Source organism: Aulonocara stuartgranti, assembly GCF_965226115.1.
Source record: "Aulonocara stuartgranti genome assembly, chromosome: 12".
NCBI lineage: Eukaryota > Metazoa > Chordata > Actinopteri > Cichliformes > Cichlidae > Aulonocara > Aulonocara stuartgranti.
In genome coordinates this window covers 36,002,900-36,023,927 of record NC_138948.1, presented here as the reverse complement: position 1 = coordinate 36,023,927, position 21,028 = coordinate 36,002,900, and the positions used below count along the sequence as shown (strand labels likewise).

The 21,028-nt window shown below is 39.2% G+C and overlaps 1 protein-coding gene across 2 annotated transcripts in view; it reads left to right on the top strand.

Moving 5' to 3' along the window:
• Positions 1 to 21,028, top strand: part of galnt9 (polypeptide N-acetylgalactosaminyltransferase 9) — a 344,527-nt gene that overhangs the window by 290,054 nt on the left and 33,445 nt on the right. Inside the window, exons 5-6 of one of the 2 annotated variants that reach the window (XM_082553736.1) lie at positions 8,010 to 8,207; positions 17,088 to 17,205. In XM_082553736.1, coding sequence (XP_082409862.1) covers positions 8,010 to 8,207; positions 17,088 to 17,205 — 316 coding nt within the window. The remainder of the gene's footprint in view (positions 1 to 8,009; positions 8,208 to 17,087; positions 17,206 to 21,028) is intronic. The other variant, XM_082553737.1, reaches the window with a different exon arrangement.

Genomic DNA, 21,028 nt, shown 5'->3' with positions numbered 1-21,028 from the left:
TTCTCTGTCAAGATGATCCAAAATTGCTTCAGGAATGTTGTGGTTCGGGCTCTGGGGAGGTCAATCCATGGCTGATAGTGTTGTGTGTTTTTCCAATCATACGTGCTTTTACTGCATTGGCGCTGTGTTTGGGATCATAGTCACACTGACAAATGAAGCTGTTTCCAGTCAGATCTTTTCCAGATGGTACTGCATGATGGATCAAAATCTACATTCACAATTCAGTTTGGAAAAGTAATGTGTGTTTGTGACAGGCTGCTGTAACAAAGTGCCCAAAGTTACAATTGAATTTGTTTCTTTTTGGGGTTTTTTGCTGTTGTTATGGCCCATTTGTCTCACTTGCCACAGATGCTCCAGATCATCTTTGGGTTTATCCAGTCGGCTATGCAGCACATTGTTTCTATGTCATTCTGGTTTAAACAGCATTTTAAAACTCGTCTTTCTTTATGTGATGATTTTGATGATCATTTAACAATCATTATTTATTCCTTGGGCTCATTTACTACTACACTATGTGATTCTGTGTTAAGTTTTACTTATGAATTTGCTTTTAAGGATTTTCTGAAAATGAAGCAACTACAATGATTATTTTAGAACAAATATAAACTCCAATATTAACTTTCTATTATATTACCAGTAAAGTTTCTCTGCTCACAGGTAAAACTTTTATAATAAAAGACGTGGGAACTTTGTGTGTTTATTCTGTAAACTGGCATAATGTAATCAGAATGTTCTGTTTTGCTTCATTAAGATGAAATTAAAGCACTAAAGGTCAGAGTGGGCCTGACCTATAAACATCCCACCACAACATTAGTCAGCAATCAAAGGGACCTTTACCAAGAGATGACTTGATAAGCCGCGGTTATTAAAGCTTGACGGGCCATTTATGGCCCATATGGGAACTACAGGCCCAGAAGTGGCACGACCCGGGCAGGAAACAGCACTCACAAAGGAAGTTGCATCAATGCCTAGGTGCATATCTGATGATAACTGACACCCCAGTGGTTCCCTCATCTGCTTCCCCATCTGTTCTTGCTCAGAAGTAGACTTGCCTGTCATTGATGCAACATACCCCACTCACCTCCGCGTAGGCTTCCTCCTCTCCATCCGTCCCTCTTCCACATGCCAAAGCCACCTCAGCATATTTTGTTCACCGTGCGACGCTCTCTTCTTTCTGCTCCACACACCTTCACCGATGTATCACCTTCGTCTTCCTTTGACAACCTGCAGCTGAAGATTTGTTAGTTTTGTTTTATTTTGCAGCTCCGGTTTTTGCTTTTTGCATGAAGTGTTATTTACAGAAGTCAGTGGAAAGTAGAGCAGAATGCCTGTGATATTTCTTTTTTAGTAGTAGTCGCCGAATAAAGGAATATAGCAACTGAAGAGATGACAGCCAACTTCTACAAGCTTGCTCACGCCGCTTAGATTTCTTTGTGTATGAGAGAGTGTGTGCATTTATTATCTACTGTATGCCTGCAAACAGCATGCACTCTCTTACTCAGATTCACTGGCGGTATCTACACTTTCTATTTGTTCAAATGGAAGAGAAGCCGTTTATCATAATGTGATTATTCACTATGACACATACAGTGATAAGTGAGATGGATGTTTCCTCTAGATGTTGTGGTGAATATCCCTCAATGACCTTGTACACAGTGCCTATGCATACTGAGCCAGAGACAATGCTGCCAGCTCTTAGTGGCATCGCTGTGATTCATTGGCGTGGTATTCCCCGGAGGTGCTGTACATTTGCAGCTGAAATGTATTGCTACTTCGCATAACTTATTATTGGGTTTAAGCAAACATAATTGTATCATGCTGTATCACGCACTTAGTCATTTCCCATTCCCTCACAGCATGTTGGTTTATGACTGTGGTTCTCAAACACGGGGGGCATTAAGCAACTGCAGGGGTGGGAGTGGGGGGGTGACCAGGAGAAAAATATGAGGTGAATAAGCATGATTTATGGGGATTAAAAACAAACTAGAGTTTGCTAAAATTCACATTCGAGGCTTTTTTATTACTTACTTCCACCGTGAGTGCTTGTGACTGATAGAAATTATGTGGTGTCAGGTGCTTTTTATCAGCTTTGTAAAAGGAAGATTGTAAAAAAAAAAAAAAGTTGGTGAAGCACTTGTTTTTCAGGAGTTAATAAGCAAACGTTTTGCACCACAAGAGCGATGGAGTCTGATTTCTGTGGCTTTGCGCCGCTTGAATATGAGGATATGAAATCGTCGTTGTGGTTAATGCGGTTTTGCACCGGCTTAATGCTCGCAGTCTATCTTCTCCTGTAGTTTCTAACCATCCATCCTTTGGCAGCCGTTGTCCATTGTGTTCCAAAGACGACCAATTTCCTTCCGCGTGCTATGTAAATAAACAGGATTGATAGCAGAAAAGAGGAGCATGTTGTAATTAGAACCTACTGTATGCCATACTTCAACCAAACGGTTGCGGAGGGGAGGAAATTGATATTTATTTGGTTTTGAAGTCTCTTGCACAGTTGCAATCTCAGGTTATTAACGATTAACCATTAACAACGTAGCAGCAGCTCCCGTAAGTGTGCGCTGGAGATAAGGTTGTCGATGCAGGGAGGTTGTAATGAAATACATGCTTCAGAAAGCAACACTTTGATGAATGTTGAATGTTCTGCTGCACTGTGACCTGGTGAGTGTTTGTAAGGAAGAGACAAACTGGTGAAATTCAGAAAGCTAAGGAATGGATTAAACAGTCCTCTTGTAATTTTTAATTATTTTTGCCACATGTATATTTGATATTGGCTCCTTTGGTAATCTCACAGAACTCCTTCTGCTTATTATTATGCCATGCAGGTGCAGTGGTATTATATTAAATTCAATGGTACATAAATTCCAGAGGTCTTGAAGGCTGGGGAAATATTTTTTTAGATAAAGTAAATCATGTTTTTCCTCTCGCTCACAGCGTCTGGCAGTGGCTCAGTGTTTATATCTGTCTGGAGATGAGAAAGGAGGCTGCAGCCTTACTGAGTGCTTCACAGAGCACAGGCCAGGCAAACCTCCAAAAAGCACTGAAAAGACAGGGCTTTATGCTGCCTTTACGTTTGTATCATATCAACCACGTCTTTGGCAAATGCATTTAGAAGTGGTGAGGAATCTAACATTGCGCCTTGATCCTTTTCCAGTTCATGCCTCTGCATCCCGCTATCTACTTCAAAAAAGCCTCGACCCTGTAATGAATTTAAATTCTGCATGGCTACCTTTCCCTTCTTTGAATCCTGCATCTTTTTTATTGGAGGCAGGAGACTGGCCCAATATTAATATCTACTCTACATATGCATGTCTGAGCTGCTCTGTAAAACAGCCAGGCGAAAGGACTGTGGACGGCTGCACATTTAAAGATTAATGCACTTAAAGATGGCCAGAGGCACTGCAGGCTTAGATTCTTTATCCTAGCAAACACAAATTAGCACTGTCAGATCTAAATTGTACCATACTGCAATGTCAGTTTGACTGGTTTTAAAATGTTGTGATGAAATACAATTTTTTTTTAAAATCCCAATAATATGCAATAATTTAATTGGCAATTGCATTGGCAAGGCCCATATTGGGTTCACAACCTGCTGTTAATCATATTTTAACTATAGTGAGAAACCTGATCATAAAAGCGCAGTTATGAAAAAAAAAACATTCAAAATAAAGATAAATATGTTTTAAGAACTTTGAAAGATTTCACTCAAAGCAGATTTAAAGACCTCAGTGCTAATAGATCTTTTTTTTCTGCTAGGGGTCTGTTAGGGTCTTTTTTTTTTTTTTTTAAGTTACTGAATTTAAAAAAAAAGCTACTTCTATAGGGCAGCTCACACGGTCTGCAGCATTGAGTTTAATGCAGAATTAAAGAAGATCTTATTTTAGGCACTTAGGGCCCTGCTGCTCTTAGGGTGTAGTTAGATCCCATTATCTGATAACTCTCTGCCTGAGTATCGTTCTCTATTTGAGATCCATTAATCTAAAATTTTTAAATAAAAAATGCAGCCTTGAAAGGAGGACTGCAGGGCTTTTACGTCAATTCTGGGCAAAGGTAGGACAGATAATGAGACATCCTGTGATGCTGCTGTTGTTAAATCAAGTAGATATGAATAGATTGTGTTTCCTTGATTTTTTTTTTAATATCTGAAATGCATGCACAGCCTGGTGTGAACCTCCACAAAAGTGCAGACTGCACTGAAAGACAAGTAGTCAAAGAGTTCATTAATCAAGAGGACTTCTGCTTTGAATATAAGAAATGGCATTGTGGAGCCAGCGGTGATGGATGTTGTCAGCATGTGTTTGCTGTACTGGATGAGTCATTACTGGTAGAAGGGAAAATCTCATTGCTATTTGCAACTGAGCATGATTAGGACCGATGTGGATGAATAACGGCCTCAATGTAAGGAACACGAGATAGCAGATAAAGAAAGGAGGATCACACAGCCTCGTCTGTCAAAAGCAGATGTGTTCTCATTTCCACACTGTCTCTTATCTTATCACTCTCGTGTATTCCAGCAGTAAAGAAGGTGTAGGCTGGGTTAGAGTGTTGTGGGAGCTCAAGGACAGAAGGAGATGAATGGAAAAGGTTGGAATGACAGGGAGATCTGCCCAAGGTAAGGAAGTGCTCAGAGCAACACTTTTGCTGAGCATGTCAAGCAAAGCACGTCATGCATTCTGCTACAGTAAAAATGTCTTCAAAGTAAAAGCAGAGCCTTTGTTTCACTACATAGTCTAGCACTGTATGGCACATCTGAGCCTTCAAAAAGATTGTTCTTACGCAGGTTAAGAGACTAAATTGTTGGATTGAACACCTAACCCTTTAAATGGCTTGGAAATATCAAATGATTTAAATGAAAAATCAATGCAAATTTCACTTAACGTGAGGGTTATTGTTGCCTGTCAGATATGTTTTATTCTTGTAATACTGTAAAGAAGAAGAGGTAGAAACATACAGTGGCTAACAAAAGTATTTGGCCCCCTTGAACTTTCCCACATTTTGTCACATTACAGCCACAAACATGAATCAGTTTTGAATTTAATGCATGTAAATGAGAGCAAAATGTAGGAATGCATAAATGAAAATGCATCTATGTTAGAGTGAAAATTTGTAAATATGTACATTAAAATAAATGTATAAGAGAGGACAATATTGCAATGTGTGTGTTAAATATGTGTAAACATGAGAATAAAAATAACTAAATATAAAAATTAAAATAAAACTATGTGAGAGTGAAAGAATGAATTTTGGCTTGTACGGCGTATCTTGTGCAATATTAACAAGCTTTTATGACTGAGCCTACAAGGCAGCACACATAATTAGTGAAATTAGTGATTGCCATTTTTCATATAGATGCTTTGCCCAACTGTGCATATATATATGTATATATATATATGTATATATATGTATATATATACATATATATATATACATATATATGTATATATATATATGTATATATATGTATATATATATATATGTATATATATGTATATATATACATATATATATACATATATATATATATGTATATATATATATGTATATATATGTATATATATACATATATATATATATATGTGTGTATATATATGTATCTCTCTCTCTATATATATATATATGTACACACACACACACACACACACATATAAGCATAACTGATATTTAGCTGAAAATGTTTTGTTTTGTTTATTTTTTGTTTTTTAAACTGTCTACTGTAGTTTAGTCTACCCTGAATTTTTTCATTTAATTAATGATTCTTTTCACTTTGAACTAGTGAGCACCTCATTTTTTGTGAGTTAATGAAAAATTACAGCGTAAATGACCTAGATCATCTCCCCTGTGCAATGTTGATGCTAGAGGACTGATCCGACATAAAATAAAACTGGAACTGGAACAAAGGCTGGGGAAGCTTAAGTTTGAAAACTATAGGGTTAATTTTGTGAAGGGACAAACATTTGACTCAAACTACCATTATTTTCCCATAACCAGGTAGCGTTGGTGCCTAAGTGAAGAAATTACATTAAATACAACTGAATTAAAAGACTGACACCACGTCTGTTAATATGAAGTTTCCTTAGGTTTATATTATCATAAAATATATTTGTATAAAATAAAATGAAGACAAAAAATAAATGAAAGAGCTTTCTTTGTTCTGTACCACCATTTCTAAAGCAAAATAATACGTTATTATTGTGTTCGACTTACCCACATCCATCAGTAAAGTCACAAATTAAATGAGGGAACTCATGTTTCTCTAACAGTTAATACAGTAAGTACAGATAAGACTGTATGTTCCAAAGCATCCATTTTCTAAGCACTTGTCCCATACAGGATCGCGGGGGTGTCGAGATTATTCCTGCTGTCATAGGTTCAAAAGGTGGGCTAGACTTCCGACAGGTGGCCAGTCAATCACAGGGCTTTCAAGTTATTAAAGGATTATTTTGTCACCCAAAACAGTTCAGTTCGTCTCACTCCCCTCTGTAGTTTCTGTCCTTTACCTTCATGTGATAAGAAGTCATTTAGTTTTTGGAAGATGAATGAGTTCCACTTTTTGAAGAGGGCGAGAGAGGAAGTAGGACATGAGTCAGGGCCAAGAAACTGACAGTTAGAAAACTGGAGAGGGGAGTGTGTGTGTGTGTGTTTTTTTTAAAGAAATGCATTTATCAAGTAATGATTGCAGCCAGTTTTTGTTTTCTTTCTTTCTCTTTTTTAATTTGGAAAAGTGTTCCCATCACCAAGTAGCATATGAACCATATGAAGTGCTCTTTTAAAAATATGGAGGACATCATCTGTTAGCATAGGAAGATTATACAAATGTAACTAGGGCCAGAAGCACATGACTGTCATTGTGTTCTGCCCATGGCCAAGCTAAGGAGAGGTTATTGCATGGTATGCAGTGCTATGTTTTATAGACCAAGTGAGTCAAATCATTCTAAATGTCTTTTAATTTCCTTTGAAGATAATACCAGAACTATTAACTATTACTACATTTGCTATTAACAGAACTGCATTTTGGTGATTCTAAACTGACTGTAGGTGTGAATGTGAGCATGAATGTTTGCGTCTCGATGTGTTAGCTCTGCAGCATGTCAAGTGTGTACCCACTCACCCTATGACAGCTTGGACAGGCTCCAGCCCCCCACAACCCTGAATCAGATATGCGGAAGAAAAATCAATGGATGGATGGATGGACATACTGGAGTCTTAGCTTCACCATGTAACTTCTCTTATATGCTGTAACTAAGATAGTTGTGAATTGGTTTTATCTCATTTATTAATATCTCGATGTTGCCTTAAGATTTTTAAAGTCTTGAAAGCGTGTAGTCCATTTAATATGTGCCAGCCAAAACTGCCTGGGAGGGAAAAAGTCATGAGATGACGATCACAGCAGGGCTGTCTCGGACTCTTCCTTGCAAGCGTCTCTCTGTAATGCGTGTCACTATTTGACATTGGATTTTCGTGAGTGAGGGATATCAAATATGATATCATTTGTCGTTACACAGAAAATTCATTTCGCAAGAACTTCATATCATCAACAGGAGAGGGAAGCAGATGCTGGAAATTGGTTTGAAAGTTGAATAAATGCTGGTTTACCAGACTGCATCTACACTGAAAAAGCATGTCAGTGTGGCAATGGTTTAAAAGTCGAGACAGTGTCTGCAGCTATCTGTAGCTGCTCCTTGCATTTTTTGTAACTATTGACTAAAGAACTTTTTGTTTAACATTTAAATGCATTGGTTTCCTGCACATACACATCCACAGCTTTCACTTTACATTCATATTCAGTTAAGTTATCCATTCAGTCAGATTTGACCAGCATTTTTGCAATATTAATGCTTCAAACCTCTGCAGATAGAATGAATATATGCACAGATCTGTTACTTGCCCTGTTGCAGACTCTACACCTCTCACTCTTTTCATTCACCTCCTGCAACTATGCAATGAATCTTCGGCATACCTAATCCAGAAAGCCAGCTTTTAACTTCTGTCTCTTTTCTTATCCATAGGTCTGAACCTATTCTGACCCGGATGAAGGAGGATCATACCCGCATTATCTTGCCCGCCATAGACAACATCAAGTACAACACGTTCGAGGTGCAGCAGTACGCTAATGCCGCCCACGGCTACAACTGGGGTCTATGGTGTATGTACATCATCCCTCCACAAGAGTGGCTGGACAGGGGCGATGAGACAGCCCCTATCAGGTGAGGGCCTCAGCCGGTGCAAAGTGTCCATTATAGATGAGGATGTCTGATGAAATATGAATAGCCTTGGGATATGACTTATTCATATGTAGAGGCATCAAACTCAGGCACACTATAGTTTACTATGCCACACGAACACATGAATAAATGCTGCCTTTAGAAAACTTTCCAATTACACTGAAAAATATCATTTTGAAAGCACAGGGCCTCAGCGGTGTGGTGTCATTAGTGTAACTTTGTGTTGGCTATTAGCAGGGTATTATAATATACCACCTTAGATTAAAGGAGAGCATATGCTTCTGTCGGGTTTTTATATAACTCTAGAAATGCTTTTGTGTATCCCTGGCAAAACTCTACTGGAATGCAATACATTAAAGAAAAAGAGTGTAGCACATCAGCATTTCTTAAACTCTTGTTGCTCTTACAGATGTTCTGGCTGTGTGGATAGGATGGGGACAGGAGCTGAACTTGTTGATGAATTTGAATTTGTCCCCTGTGACTGTAGAAAATTTGTGATTGACGATTGTTAGTAGCTGTAATGTTTAGAAGTCTGCTTAAATTTAGTTTATTAGAGGAATAAAAACAAGTGAACTTGTTAATAGTCTTGTGTTATATAGAACTCTTTAAAGATGCACTGAACTTTTCTTATGATGCTTTATAATACATATCTGTAATCACGTAGCGGTTTTGTTTTAGTGTTGTAAGGCCAAAGGCAGTGCAAGCACCAAGAACATAAGGTCAAGTCCACCTGACTCAGCTTAGCTCTTGGTTTTCCTCTTCCATAATTATGGGGCTGCTGAACTGCTTAATGTTGCTGCATCCCTGGTGCAATTTTACAACTAGTGCTACAGTAGAGCATCAAACTTGAACTGAAGATGCCGCATCCTGACACATAAACATAAATATAATCACAAGGAGGTGCGGGTCAGCGGTAGCGAGAGATCGGCAGCTTTGAGCTATACAAATAAATAAAACTTGCATTTTTTCTTATCTCATTCAAGGATGCTTCAGTGAAATGGATCCAGCTGAAGTGTTCTCTGAACACAGTTCATCTGGTTAAAGAAGAAGTATTTCCTCTTTTCTCAGACTGCACAGACTCAGTAATACATCTGTTGACAAAGACAAGCATTTACAGGAGGAAAAGGGTGTTGTTTTTAAAGATCTGAGATGTGCAATGCGCTAACAGGCCTTCATCTCTGTATGAACATGAACTTGGAGTGACCCATTTAATCAGACATTTAAACTGATTTAGATTCGTAAATGAAAATCCACCACGTTTTTGAGATTCCTATACTGACAAGCACAAAACAAATACTAAAAGATCAGTGACAGGAGTAGAGGGCAAAAACATTCAGAAAAATCAAAAGTCGAACTGATCACATACTGTAAGTAAAGTAGCTAAATTTGGCTACCCCAAAGGCCTGATCAATGAGGATCTGTGGCTGCATGTTCACCCTGTTGCCATCTGGCAAGCGATACAGGATCTGCTGCCGTAGCACCAGACTTTGGAGCCATTTCTTTCTTCAGGCTGTGAGACTACTGAGCTCTTCCCCTTCACTTCACCACAAATATTAGCTTAATTTACTTATTTATTTTAGCAGCATAACAGGAAAAACATCTGAAACGTCAATGTACAACCCTGTGCTCCACAATGATGAATAAATGCCTGCAGAATGTCAGTGCTGATTTTGTAAAGCGCTAAAAGGAATCAATAATTCTTGTCTGCTGGTGTAAACCTATGTTCAAACAGCATTGCTGCTATAAACAGAACAGGTAAATGTGTTCATTTGTATCACTTAATGTCCTGGACACTGCATTTTAACCAAGCCATAAGCATGAAACCTACTGATGTGTACTGCCACGATGTCTTCCATTATCCCAGACACCAAGACATTCACACACACTGTTCAGTTCTGACCACAGGCAACAGAAACATGAATTGGAAGCCAGAGTTTCATTACCTACCACAGACCAGTGCTGGAAACGCAATAACAATTTCATTTGGTACAGGGTGTTCTCATACAAACAACTAGTGTGGACCTAAATATTGGATGTCTTATCAAAACTCCACGAGAATCATGTATTACCAAATATCAATTGCTAGAGTTGAGATAAAAAGAAATGATAAGAGTAGACATTCACGCTGGTTCGTCTTCCCTATTGAAAGTTTGCTGAAAATGAACAGATCGCCTCAAGGGCCAGCTGGAGTGTGTCAGCTGGGTGGATTCCTATTGGAAATTATTTTCCTGCTTGCTTCCTCAAGGTTTCTACTCATCAAAAACAGAAGCTCACTCACAACATCTCTGGTTGTTTGGACGCATTCAACAACAAAGAGGGTAAAAGGGTACGAGAAGGCACAAACATGTTGTGAGAACAGAAGATTGCAAGCATTTTGGAGATATTGTGAAGCAGACTCACGGGCAGAAGTATGTATTTTGATGATGTGGCTCCATCAATTAAAAGCACTGATTCAAAAAGAAACCTTTTCTTTTTTTTCAGCTGTTTGAATCAAGATCTAATGGAGAATTTTACCTCCATTTTATCATCTGGAAGAGACGGAGTCTTTATCTTGCCATATATTGCATACATCTATCAGACATTTACACTGCAAGCAGGAGACAAGGACAAGAGTTGCAAGGGGCGGATGAGTCCTGCAGGCTGACCATCTGCACACTAAAAATAACTAAACCTCGTGACGTTAAATGAGAAATCCACTGGATGATTACACCATCAATCTGTGATGTCTGATGGACTCCAGAAGTTGTTTTGTGACTTATGATTTCCTGTTTTTTGAAGGCCACGCAACGATATCTCTGTTGTGCGTGCCTTCAGGTACAAAATACAGACACAACAACAGCGTTGGCTGAAAGGAAGCAATACAAGTGTGCGTCATTCGCCCATGCAAAATATTAGCAAAAATCAATGCCAGACCCTTTGTGTTTTATATTCACCCACTTGCATAAGAGTTTATTGAATGTTCTTGTAATGGAGAAAACTAGCATGTTCTTTTTTCTTGTCTATAACTTTTTCACTGCATAAAGACCTTGCAATACTATGTAGAGTAACTCGTGAACCAGGCTATCTGCCTTAACAAGTTGGATGAAGTGAAGAGAGAAAAGAAGAGCATAGGGAGACCACAACTAAAAAAAAGTTCCCAAATAGCTCCAGAAAGTAACAAACAGACAGAGGACAAAGTACAAACTGCAGGAGAAACAAGGCACAAGGTTAATAGCATGCAATAGTGGCATATAAATGCCTGCAGAGTAAAAGAGAGTAGAGGAGAGGTGCTCAGTGTATTATGGGAGTTCCTCCAGCAGCGTGTGCTTGTACCCATATAATTATGAAACCTTGCAGGGTCACCTAATCCGGCCCGAAAGATAAGCGTTATCAAAAAGGGAAGTTTTAAGCCTCACCCGAAAAGCACCCAAACAAGGTGCTCCTTTCAAAGAAAACGGACCTAATAGCTAAAGGCTGTCCTTTATGTTCTGCTTTTTAAAACTTGGGGAACCACAAGAAAGCACTGTGAAAGCAAAGTGCTCTGTTGAGATGATATAGCGAGGTCTTTGCGATATAGTGTAGCATCATTAAGGGTTTGTATGTGAGAAGGGTTTTAAATGCAGTGAGGAGAAGCTAACAGGGCAGAAAAATGATCTGTCCTGCTAGTCATTGTTAGTTCTCTCACTTTTGCATCTGGTAGAGGCTTTTAAGAGAACTATTAGTGCATCCCTCTGATAAGTAATTACAATAGCTCAACCTGGAATTCACAGGTGGGTGGTCTATTTTCTCAGCATCACTCTGAGACAGGATGTTCCTAATTTTCACCATAGTCTATTATACAGATGAAAGGAGTCCTTGAGATAAGTTTATTGTATGACTTACAAAAAATCCTGAATGCAAGGTTTCCAACAGGGGTACTGGAATATTTGGTATGAGTCAGATTTACTAAAGAGGAGCAAATTAGCATGATGATGCAACTGCAAACATTTCCCAAGGGGAGGTTAAAGTTCTGGGGGGATCATCTACTCACTTCATTGTAATTTATAAATACAGCAAAGCCAGTTCCCATTAATGATTACCAGTATTTTATGAAGAGTGCAATAAAGCTACGTCCACACGTACCCGGGTATTTTTGAAAACGTAGATTTTTCTATGCGTTTGCACCTTTCATCCACACATAAACGGTGTTTTCGGTGACTGAAAACGGAGATTTTTAAAAACTCCAGCCAGGGTGGATATTTTTGAAAACTCTGTTTTTGCATTTACGTGTGGACGAGAAAAACTGAGAAAACGCAGAAAACGCAACGTCAAAGTTGTGCACCTTTTTTGACGTCACACTGTGCGCCACGTTATTGTTTCAGTGAAATGAATTTCTACAATACTGTTACTGTTAATTGTTCTCTCTGCAGTGTTTAAATGCTTACATATACACACACAGTTACTGTCCCTCCACACATACAACTCGGTTCTGCTTCTATGCCCCATCTTTGTTTACTTTTTCCCACCGAGGCTTCTAGACTTCTGATTGGCCAACATTTCTGCACGGTTATGAATATATCGCCACCTGTTGCTTTGGCATGCTCCTAGCAGCGTTTTCCTTCATTTCTGCGTTTACGTGTGGACGGGATTATTTTTTAAAACGAAAACGGAAAATCTCTGTTTTCAAAAATACCCGTGTACATGTGGACGTAGCCTAAATTGGTTGGTTGAAAACAACCAGGCCTGGTGTGGAAGTAAATACTGTACTAACCAAAATAATGCAGTGTAAGTCCAGGTCTCCCAGCATTACAATTCAAACACACTTCAGATCTGTTTAAATCCCATTGACAGGCATTCCAGTATGGAATTTAATACATTCAGTACTATTGGAATTCAGTTCAGTTCAATTATTTTCTATGTTATCAAAATAACAGTATTAATAAGGACCGGAGACGTGTGGAGCTTAGTTCTAAAGATTCGGGTTGAGGAGTCACAGCTTTCAGCCATCCTCCAGTGCCAAATAAGACATGGATGCAAAATAAGATGTGACCTTTTTTTCAGCATAAATTCAACAGAATTTTCTATGGCACACTTTAATAACTCATGTTTGCACAGTTCATTTAAATACTGTCCGCCCCAAATCTTGCTCTGTGAAAGGGAAACTCTGAAAAGACCAGCCACAGAAAGGCCTGTGTCCGCACCTTTTGGCCGTTATATTGACATGGCACCACTTACCAACAGCAGCGTTTTAGTGCCAAATGTTTTAGGGGCGATCGTGGCTCAAGAGTTGGGAGTTCGCCTTGTAATCGGAAGGTTGCCGGTTCGAGCCCCGGGAACCACAAGGGAACCCCGGCTTGGACAGTCTCGGTTCGTTGTGTCCTTGGGCAAGACACTTCACCCGTTGCCTACTGGTGGTGGTCAGAGAGCCCGGTGGCGCCAGTGTCCGGCAGCCTCGCCTCTGTCAGTGCGCCCCAGGGTGGCTGTGGCTACAATGTAGCTCCATCACCAGTGTGTGAATGTGTGTGTGAATGGGTGGATGACTGGATATGTAAAGCGCTTTGGGGTCCTTAGGGACTAGAAAAGCGCTATATAAATACAGGCCATTTACCATTTACCATTTAGTCCAGCAGAGCCCATTAGAAAATCTGGGCAAATATAAATGATAATCATTCTGCAATAGCATAAGCATGAGCATTTAATAAGGACCAGAAATGGTTAGTAGAACAAAAGAGGAATGTCTGTTATTGGGTTTAAGGGATTGGATCATTTAGAATTGAGGGGCAGAGCGGATGACTGAACCAGGCCGTTAGCTGATATATTTCAAGGTTTCAGAGATAATAAAAAATAATTGCTTGGTCATCTATCAAACCATTTCCCAACTTTTTCATGAGTAAGATCTAATGCTCTTTTATTTAATTTTATTTGGTTTGTGCTTTTGGTTTTATTGTAGAAGTCATTAATTTTAATTAGATCCATATGAATAGTTTGTCATGTGTTGATTTTGCTTTTTGTTTCTTTAATTTAGGTGGTCAGGGAGCAGACTCGGTCTCTGTGGTGTTTTGGGGGCTTGACAGCTGAAGGGAAATTGCAGAGAAGCAACTCTACTTTGTGGTCTCATTACTTTATTTTAAAATTTAAAAATGAATACATTAATCATTATATTTATATGACAGATGCACCACGCAAAGTGGGATGGATGCTGTCCCTTTTAATCAGACCAGGTTTCCCTCGCTTGGTTTCTAATTACCAGTTTTAGCCCTCATCCTATTTCAAGCACTTTACCATAATCAGTGCCATAGTCAGTGTCATTCCAGTGGATACAAATGTTTTTCTTTCCTTCTTCATATATTATTCTTTGCCAGTTAAGACTCTGGTCTTAAGAATATGTTGGAATATATTGGCCTAATTAGCCTAATTTAATTGGATATTTAATGCCATTAAATACCATAAAAGGCCTGCTTGATAATGTTGCCACCAAACTTGGCAACAATTTACTCTTTTCTTTATTCTTAACTTAAAAATACAAATATGCAGGACATCAATTTGAGGATGTTTGTTTCACAATATAAAATACACAGTGTGGAAAAATGCTAAACGTTCAATCGTGCAAGGATTTTATTTCATTATCAGATGCGTCCAGCTTAATACGGTGCTGAGAGTGTACTGAGGGAGAGAGACGTGTTTACCTTGCCAGGAAGCTTAATCTAAAGGGAGCACTCAAAGAGGTTTGCACAAAGTTTGCAGTACAGACAGGAAGGCCACTTGTCAAGGGAAGTGAAAGGATAGGATGAATCAGGCCGAGAGTGTGCAGGGTCTGTCTTTTTCATCTACACAGCCAGTAAAAAATGATGGCACTTGAAAGCCTGTCTGTCACCCCCTTATAATTTAAACAAGACTGTGTGTCAGGAAATAAAAGTATAGAACTCAGCAAGCGTGATTCATAAAAAAAGATAGACTTGTAATTGTTACTGCGAGAGTGTTTAACTAGAACTGCCAATCTGTGATCGCAAGCCAGTTTCACTTTTAAATTGGGTTTTCTTTATTGTGTTTGATTTTCAGCTATTTTAAATTAAAGTGACACAGCTCATGAGACGTATATACTGTGAATGTCAAGCTCTAAAGACATTTATGAAAAAACAAAAACAAACGGTGAAAGTGCTTTCTTGGCGATATATTGGTTCAGGGGGTTCGGAGCTCTGCGTCAATTTTTTATTTATCTACTGGTGCAGGATTTTCAAAGTAGCAGCCCATGGTTATATTTCAGTCAGCCTTTTATATGGGGTTTAAACCTAAAAGCACCTTTCTTTTTGGCTTGCACGCCATACAGCTTAATGCTCTCTTTTAATACAGTCCGTGAATCAAAATGCAGCTCTTGCAGCACTTTACAGTACTTCCTGTCTGTCAGACTGAAGTGGCTGACATTCATGTGTGTGTGTGTGTGTGGGTGTGTGTGTGTGTGTGTGTGTGTGTGTGTGCATGTTTGTGTAATACATGGTGAACTCACCTCAGGCATCATTTCAGATAGAAAATCCATGCTTTCATTGGTCACTTTAAAAAATAATGCTGTTCAAGACCCTGTATGACTATAGTGCTCTTAATGGGGCTTTGTTCTGAGCACTTTAGATGGGACCGATAATAGTGCTGAAAGTAGCCCTGTCAACTAAGTGGGACCGTTTCTTCTACTGAAGATGGAAAATCTTGCTTTTGTTAAAAAAAACATGCACCCTCTAAATGTTTTATATCAGCTAAATTTTGGTAGATGTTTTATTTTCATCTTTATATTGTATAATGTGTTTCATTTTGTTTTAATTATTATAGCAACCATTGATAGGTTTGTCTTACTACGCATGAAATTTATTTGCCAGAATGATTAAATAATTAGATAAACAAAATATACCATGAAGCTGTCACGTGGCTCTCATTTGGATCACTGGTGCCCAGAATTTTGGGCTGAAGTGGAGATTTCATGGCTGATAAAACAACTTACTCACCCCTGCTGGCATGTACTTCAGAGTGGCTGCTGCGGTGAGCTAGTAACTGCTTGTGCTCAATAACACACTAATATAGTTCTCCTGCACCTTTATCACTCTCCTCAGTAATACTGAGCAGTTGGGGTCTTTAAGCTTATAATTGTGGTCTTAAGGCTTGAAAAAATTCAGTTTTATTGCAGGGTATATAAGCTGTTCTTTTTCAGCACCTTTAGCAAAGGTGGTTAAACAACAGAGGCGCAGTCTTTGTGCTTAAAATTAAACTGAACTAGTGTCTGTTTGTTTTTTCATCTTTCTGGCATTTCCACACCTTCCCTCAGTCAATCAAGCCTCAGTCTTCTCCTCATTTAAAAAAGCAGTGTATAAAAGTTTTGGATCTTTGGTCATAATCTGGCTTTCTTTAAAGTTTTACTTAAAGTTCAGAGAACAGCAATTTGTCTGTGTCTTTGTCGAACATTAGGCACTGCTGTAGAAACCCTCTAAAAACTAACCTGCATGATGATCTGCTAGAGAAACGAGACCATCTTATATATTACAAAAAATCTTACACATTGCTCTTAAAAAAAGCCACACTAGAAAAGAGAACAATGAAAGGTTCACTGTTGGAGGACGCTGTTTCTTTCTCATCTCTTGTCTGCTGTAAGATTGGGCCTTAATGGAAACAGTCTTTCTATGCTATACAAAGACATGTATATGGAATATCTGCAACACACATTTATTTGCAGTATTTGAGGTTTAAAGTTTAGCTTTAAAACCCCACTTAAACCTGTCTGGGCATTTAATGTACATTAAGAAACCTTAAATTATTATTTTTTTGTTCTTGTTTGATCTTTTTAGCGGACTTAAAGAAAAAAGGTGGGTTTCATGCGGTTCAATTCCATTGACGCATGCTGTGTCTCTCACTCTGCCCGACTAGAACTCCAGCCATGATCGGCTGCTCTTTCGTGGTAGATCGGGAATACTTTGGTGAGATCGGTCTGCTGGATCCTGGCATGGAGGTCTACGGAGGTGAGAACATCGAGCTGGGCATGCGGGTAAGGACCACATTTTATTACCCAAGCTGCTGCTACAATGTAGACTTTTATAAACAGCCTTAAAGGTAGACTTTGTTTTGTCTCTTTAAACTAAATGAGAAGCCGCTGTGTTAAGAGAGAGATGAAACTTCTCAGAGAAAAGCTGCGAGAAAAGTTATGTTGTTAATGAGGCTTTCCTTCAAAGCTGCTGCCACACAAAGAGCCATAATTACAGAGCCAATATTTGAGGGACTAATGCTTAGATGAACAGTCTTTGTTAGAATGATTTGTGAAATCTGTATTCAGACTTTGGAACAGCTTATGATCAAGTTTTCTTATGTTTCACAGCCGGAGGGATACAGCTTAAGAAACAAAACCCAGGGGCATCAACAGAAACCATGATTAAACTTTCCAAAGTTTTTTAGATGGGAGTGGAGGAGGGAAATAAAAAAATCCCCTTAATGCAAATCTTTAGCCAACCCAAAGGCTCTAAAGCTTGTATACAGAAAATGTAAATCTCTTTGGCTGCTGCTTTGAGTTGAATTTAACGCTTCATGTGAGCGAAGGGCTTGCTGAAGAATTGGTTAGCGTTTAAATTCAGAAAATGGTTCTCTCCAGCCAAGTGGAACCTTTCTGAATCGAGACGCTCTCCTTGGGCTTATTGCAATGAGAAATGCTTGAAAGATCCCACTCTTCATTTAACATCATGCCCACATACATTTCAAAATCTCGAGATTCCATCAACGACACCTCTGAAGTGTCGGCTGCCTTTGAAAGAGCACTTAAACAGAGGCTGGAGAATGTTTTCATGTTTGTGCAGTGCTTTATTGAAGACGTTTGTAGTTGCTGGTGATTATTTCAGAGCCTTCTATTATTCCACGTAGAGTGGCTTTTCCTGTTTATATAAATGGCATGATTCATTGCCGTCTGCACAATGATACAATGATCTGGCCTCTTCTGTCTTTAGCTCGTAGTTTTACCATTATTATGTAGTAATAACTCACTATTTTCTATTATGTGCCAACCACTGACAGCCGCCCCCAAGCTTACAGAGTTTTCACTTTCAGCAGCCCTGCTTATATGCACCTAACAAACCATGCAGCTGTGTTAGACGATGTTCGTGGGGGAGATCAATTCAGCTACAGCAGCTAAATAAACCTAGAACAACTCTATTGAACTGTGTGATATAGTTTAACTGGCTCTGATACGCACCAGCTCCTCATTGTCTCTCTTTTCTCACTGAATATTTACTATCGCTTTTTTTCATTCATAAAGTGAGAAGAATAACCGTCTGTCTGCAAACAGAGTGCCATCACAAAGGCAATTACCTATCCTCCTGTTTGGCCTGTTTGTGTGTGGAAATGAAACACATGCCACGAAAAAACAGGCCATTCAGCTCACACACACAAGCCTGATGGGTCGACAGTCAGCAACTAGCTTCGTCCATTCATAATGTACAGCCTTTAATAGAATGGAGACGGGATCCCGGCAAGTGAGCCGCAGTTACTCCTCTTTGGCTACTGCGGCTCAGGCAGCTCATTGTAGTGCCGGTTGAAGAGCTGCCACTGGGATAGGTTTGATTGACAAGAACATGTTTAACAATTAGCCAGGGCAGCTCACAGGAGCCCAGGATCATCTGACTGCAGGAGCCTGATGAGAGGCAGGGTTCACATTCAAAGGTTATGGTATAGTTATCATCTAACGTGAGTTGTTCCTTTGTGTCTAAGAGGGATGCAAAGAATCTTTCGTAGGCAGAAGGGATGTGCAGGGGCTGATTAGGCTGCACATAGCAATGTGGTGCGGTGTCACTTTTGACAGGTAGACAACAGAATAAAACCGGGGAGGAGGGGTTTCTCACCGATGTGTTTGCTCAGGAGTGAAATCATTTATAAGCTAGGACCTGTAAATGAAGAGAGACAGCACAGGCAAATCACACTGATGAAAGATCACATAGAGTTCGTCTGCAGCCTCGTGATATCACTCTCTCGCTTACATAATCACAACAAATAAAGGAATGCATTAAATGCGTTTGTGCTGAATGATTTTTTTTTTTTAATCTTCCAGAGAATCTTTCATTGCCCTTGTAAATAATTGCAGATGGCATGTTTGAACTTACCACAAGGCCCCTTTTGCAAACAGAGAAAAATGCTTTGGGACAGTAACGGTGAATTCTGCCAGAAGTGTCAATATGAATTTATCTTGCAATGTGTCTCCCACACCTGCTTCACTGAGTCTTTGCTGATATAGAGCCCCAGTAGACCTGGACACTGCCTTTCATTTTTCAAATTCCTATGTGATACTGTGATACTCACTTCGCAAATATAATACTACACAAAATCTACCAGGGGTCACTCCTCCAGCTGCCGTCCCTGCTTTTTCCACCGAAACAGGGGAAAAAGGAAACCTTTTGAAATGTGGCAATTATGCTTATGCTAATTCTTTCACCACATTAAAGCAAGAGGAAAATAGAAAACCGAGTCCACAAATGCTAGCAGCTCAGGTTTCATTACTTCTCTTTGTAAATAATAAATATAAATAAGAAAGGTCTGTGCAGATTCTTAGTCATGCAGGTGTGAGTATTCTCAAGCACTTGAAATGAAGGCAGCTGGGCTTCTTTTTGGTTTTAGGCTATATAAGTGTTGGACTTCCATCAATTTCTGTTTCCAGTGAGTAAATAAATGTCTGGCACTTCTGGGAATGAAAGGATTAAGGTGTTAATTTGACATAATTCAAGCACTGGGAGTAATATATAAACATGTTGTGCCCTATAAGTTTATGAAGCTGGGAAACTCATCAAATTCAGCAAACTCTGCAGGCAGATCTATAGTTTCTGCTAGCTTCATGCAGCTGCTCGCAGCTCATTTTTGCTGCCTAAACGCACTGTGTACTCTGTGTTCACACAGTGCTAAATGCATTTAGTAAAAGACTTGTGCCATGCTAAACTAAAACTGCTACATTCAGTCATGCCCTTCCCTTCACATCCTAATCTAACAAAGTCAGTCTGGCATACCATTTTATGACTTGCAGAAATTTAATTCGTAAACATTTTTGCCCGCCAAACTATGATGGCAACCATGTTTCTGCCAGAAAAAGTCTAGAGTCTAGATGGGTTTACCCACACAATATGCCCATGAGCTTACATTGCCATCAGGAAGCCATCCAAGCTGCTTCATGAAATCTGTCTCATTTTCATAACAGTCTAATCAATCAGTCCAAGAACCTTGTGAAGTGTGATCTCATGGGGTGGCCTGCTTGTCTTGATGACATTTATTAAACTCACCAGGAACTCCTTTCAGGAGTAATGAACCAAAAAAGAATCTTTTTTTTTTCTTCTTTGAAGCCCCATCTCCATACCCACCTGGGCTGGGCCTCAAGGCATCTGCTCATAATCTCTCTGTAGTGAGGAGAATTGAGCTAATTAAAGTGTAGCAGTACCAGCAGCTAGACAGGAATGGGACATAATTACACTTCACTTGGTTCTTTCTGCATCCCAAGCAGAGTTATTATGGTGGGATCAAAGTATAGCATGTAACAGTCCAGTATATGTATTATATTGGTTTTAGATCAGTGCATTTTTTAATCCCATGCATTTACAATGTGACACTACATAACAGGTTAGACCTGTTGCCCGGTTTGTTGTAATAACTGTCAAATTTAGATAAGCACTTGATGGACGTTTGAACATGAAGTGTGATGTCATCAAGGTTAGTTTGTTAGCCCAATATGTGAAAGGCATCTGAGTTTAGGACTCACAAAAGTCTTGAGTCACACCTCCCTACTTTTATTTTGTCAGACTTTCTTGCTTTTTTTTTTTATGTTCTTCAGCTGTAGCTGTAGTATTTTG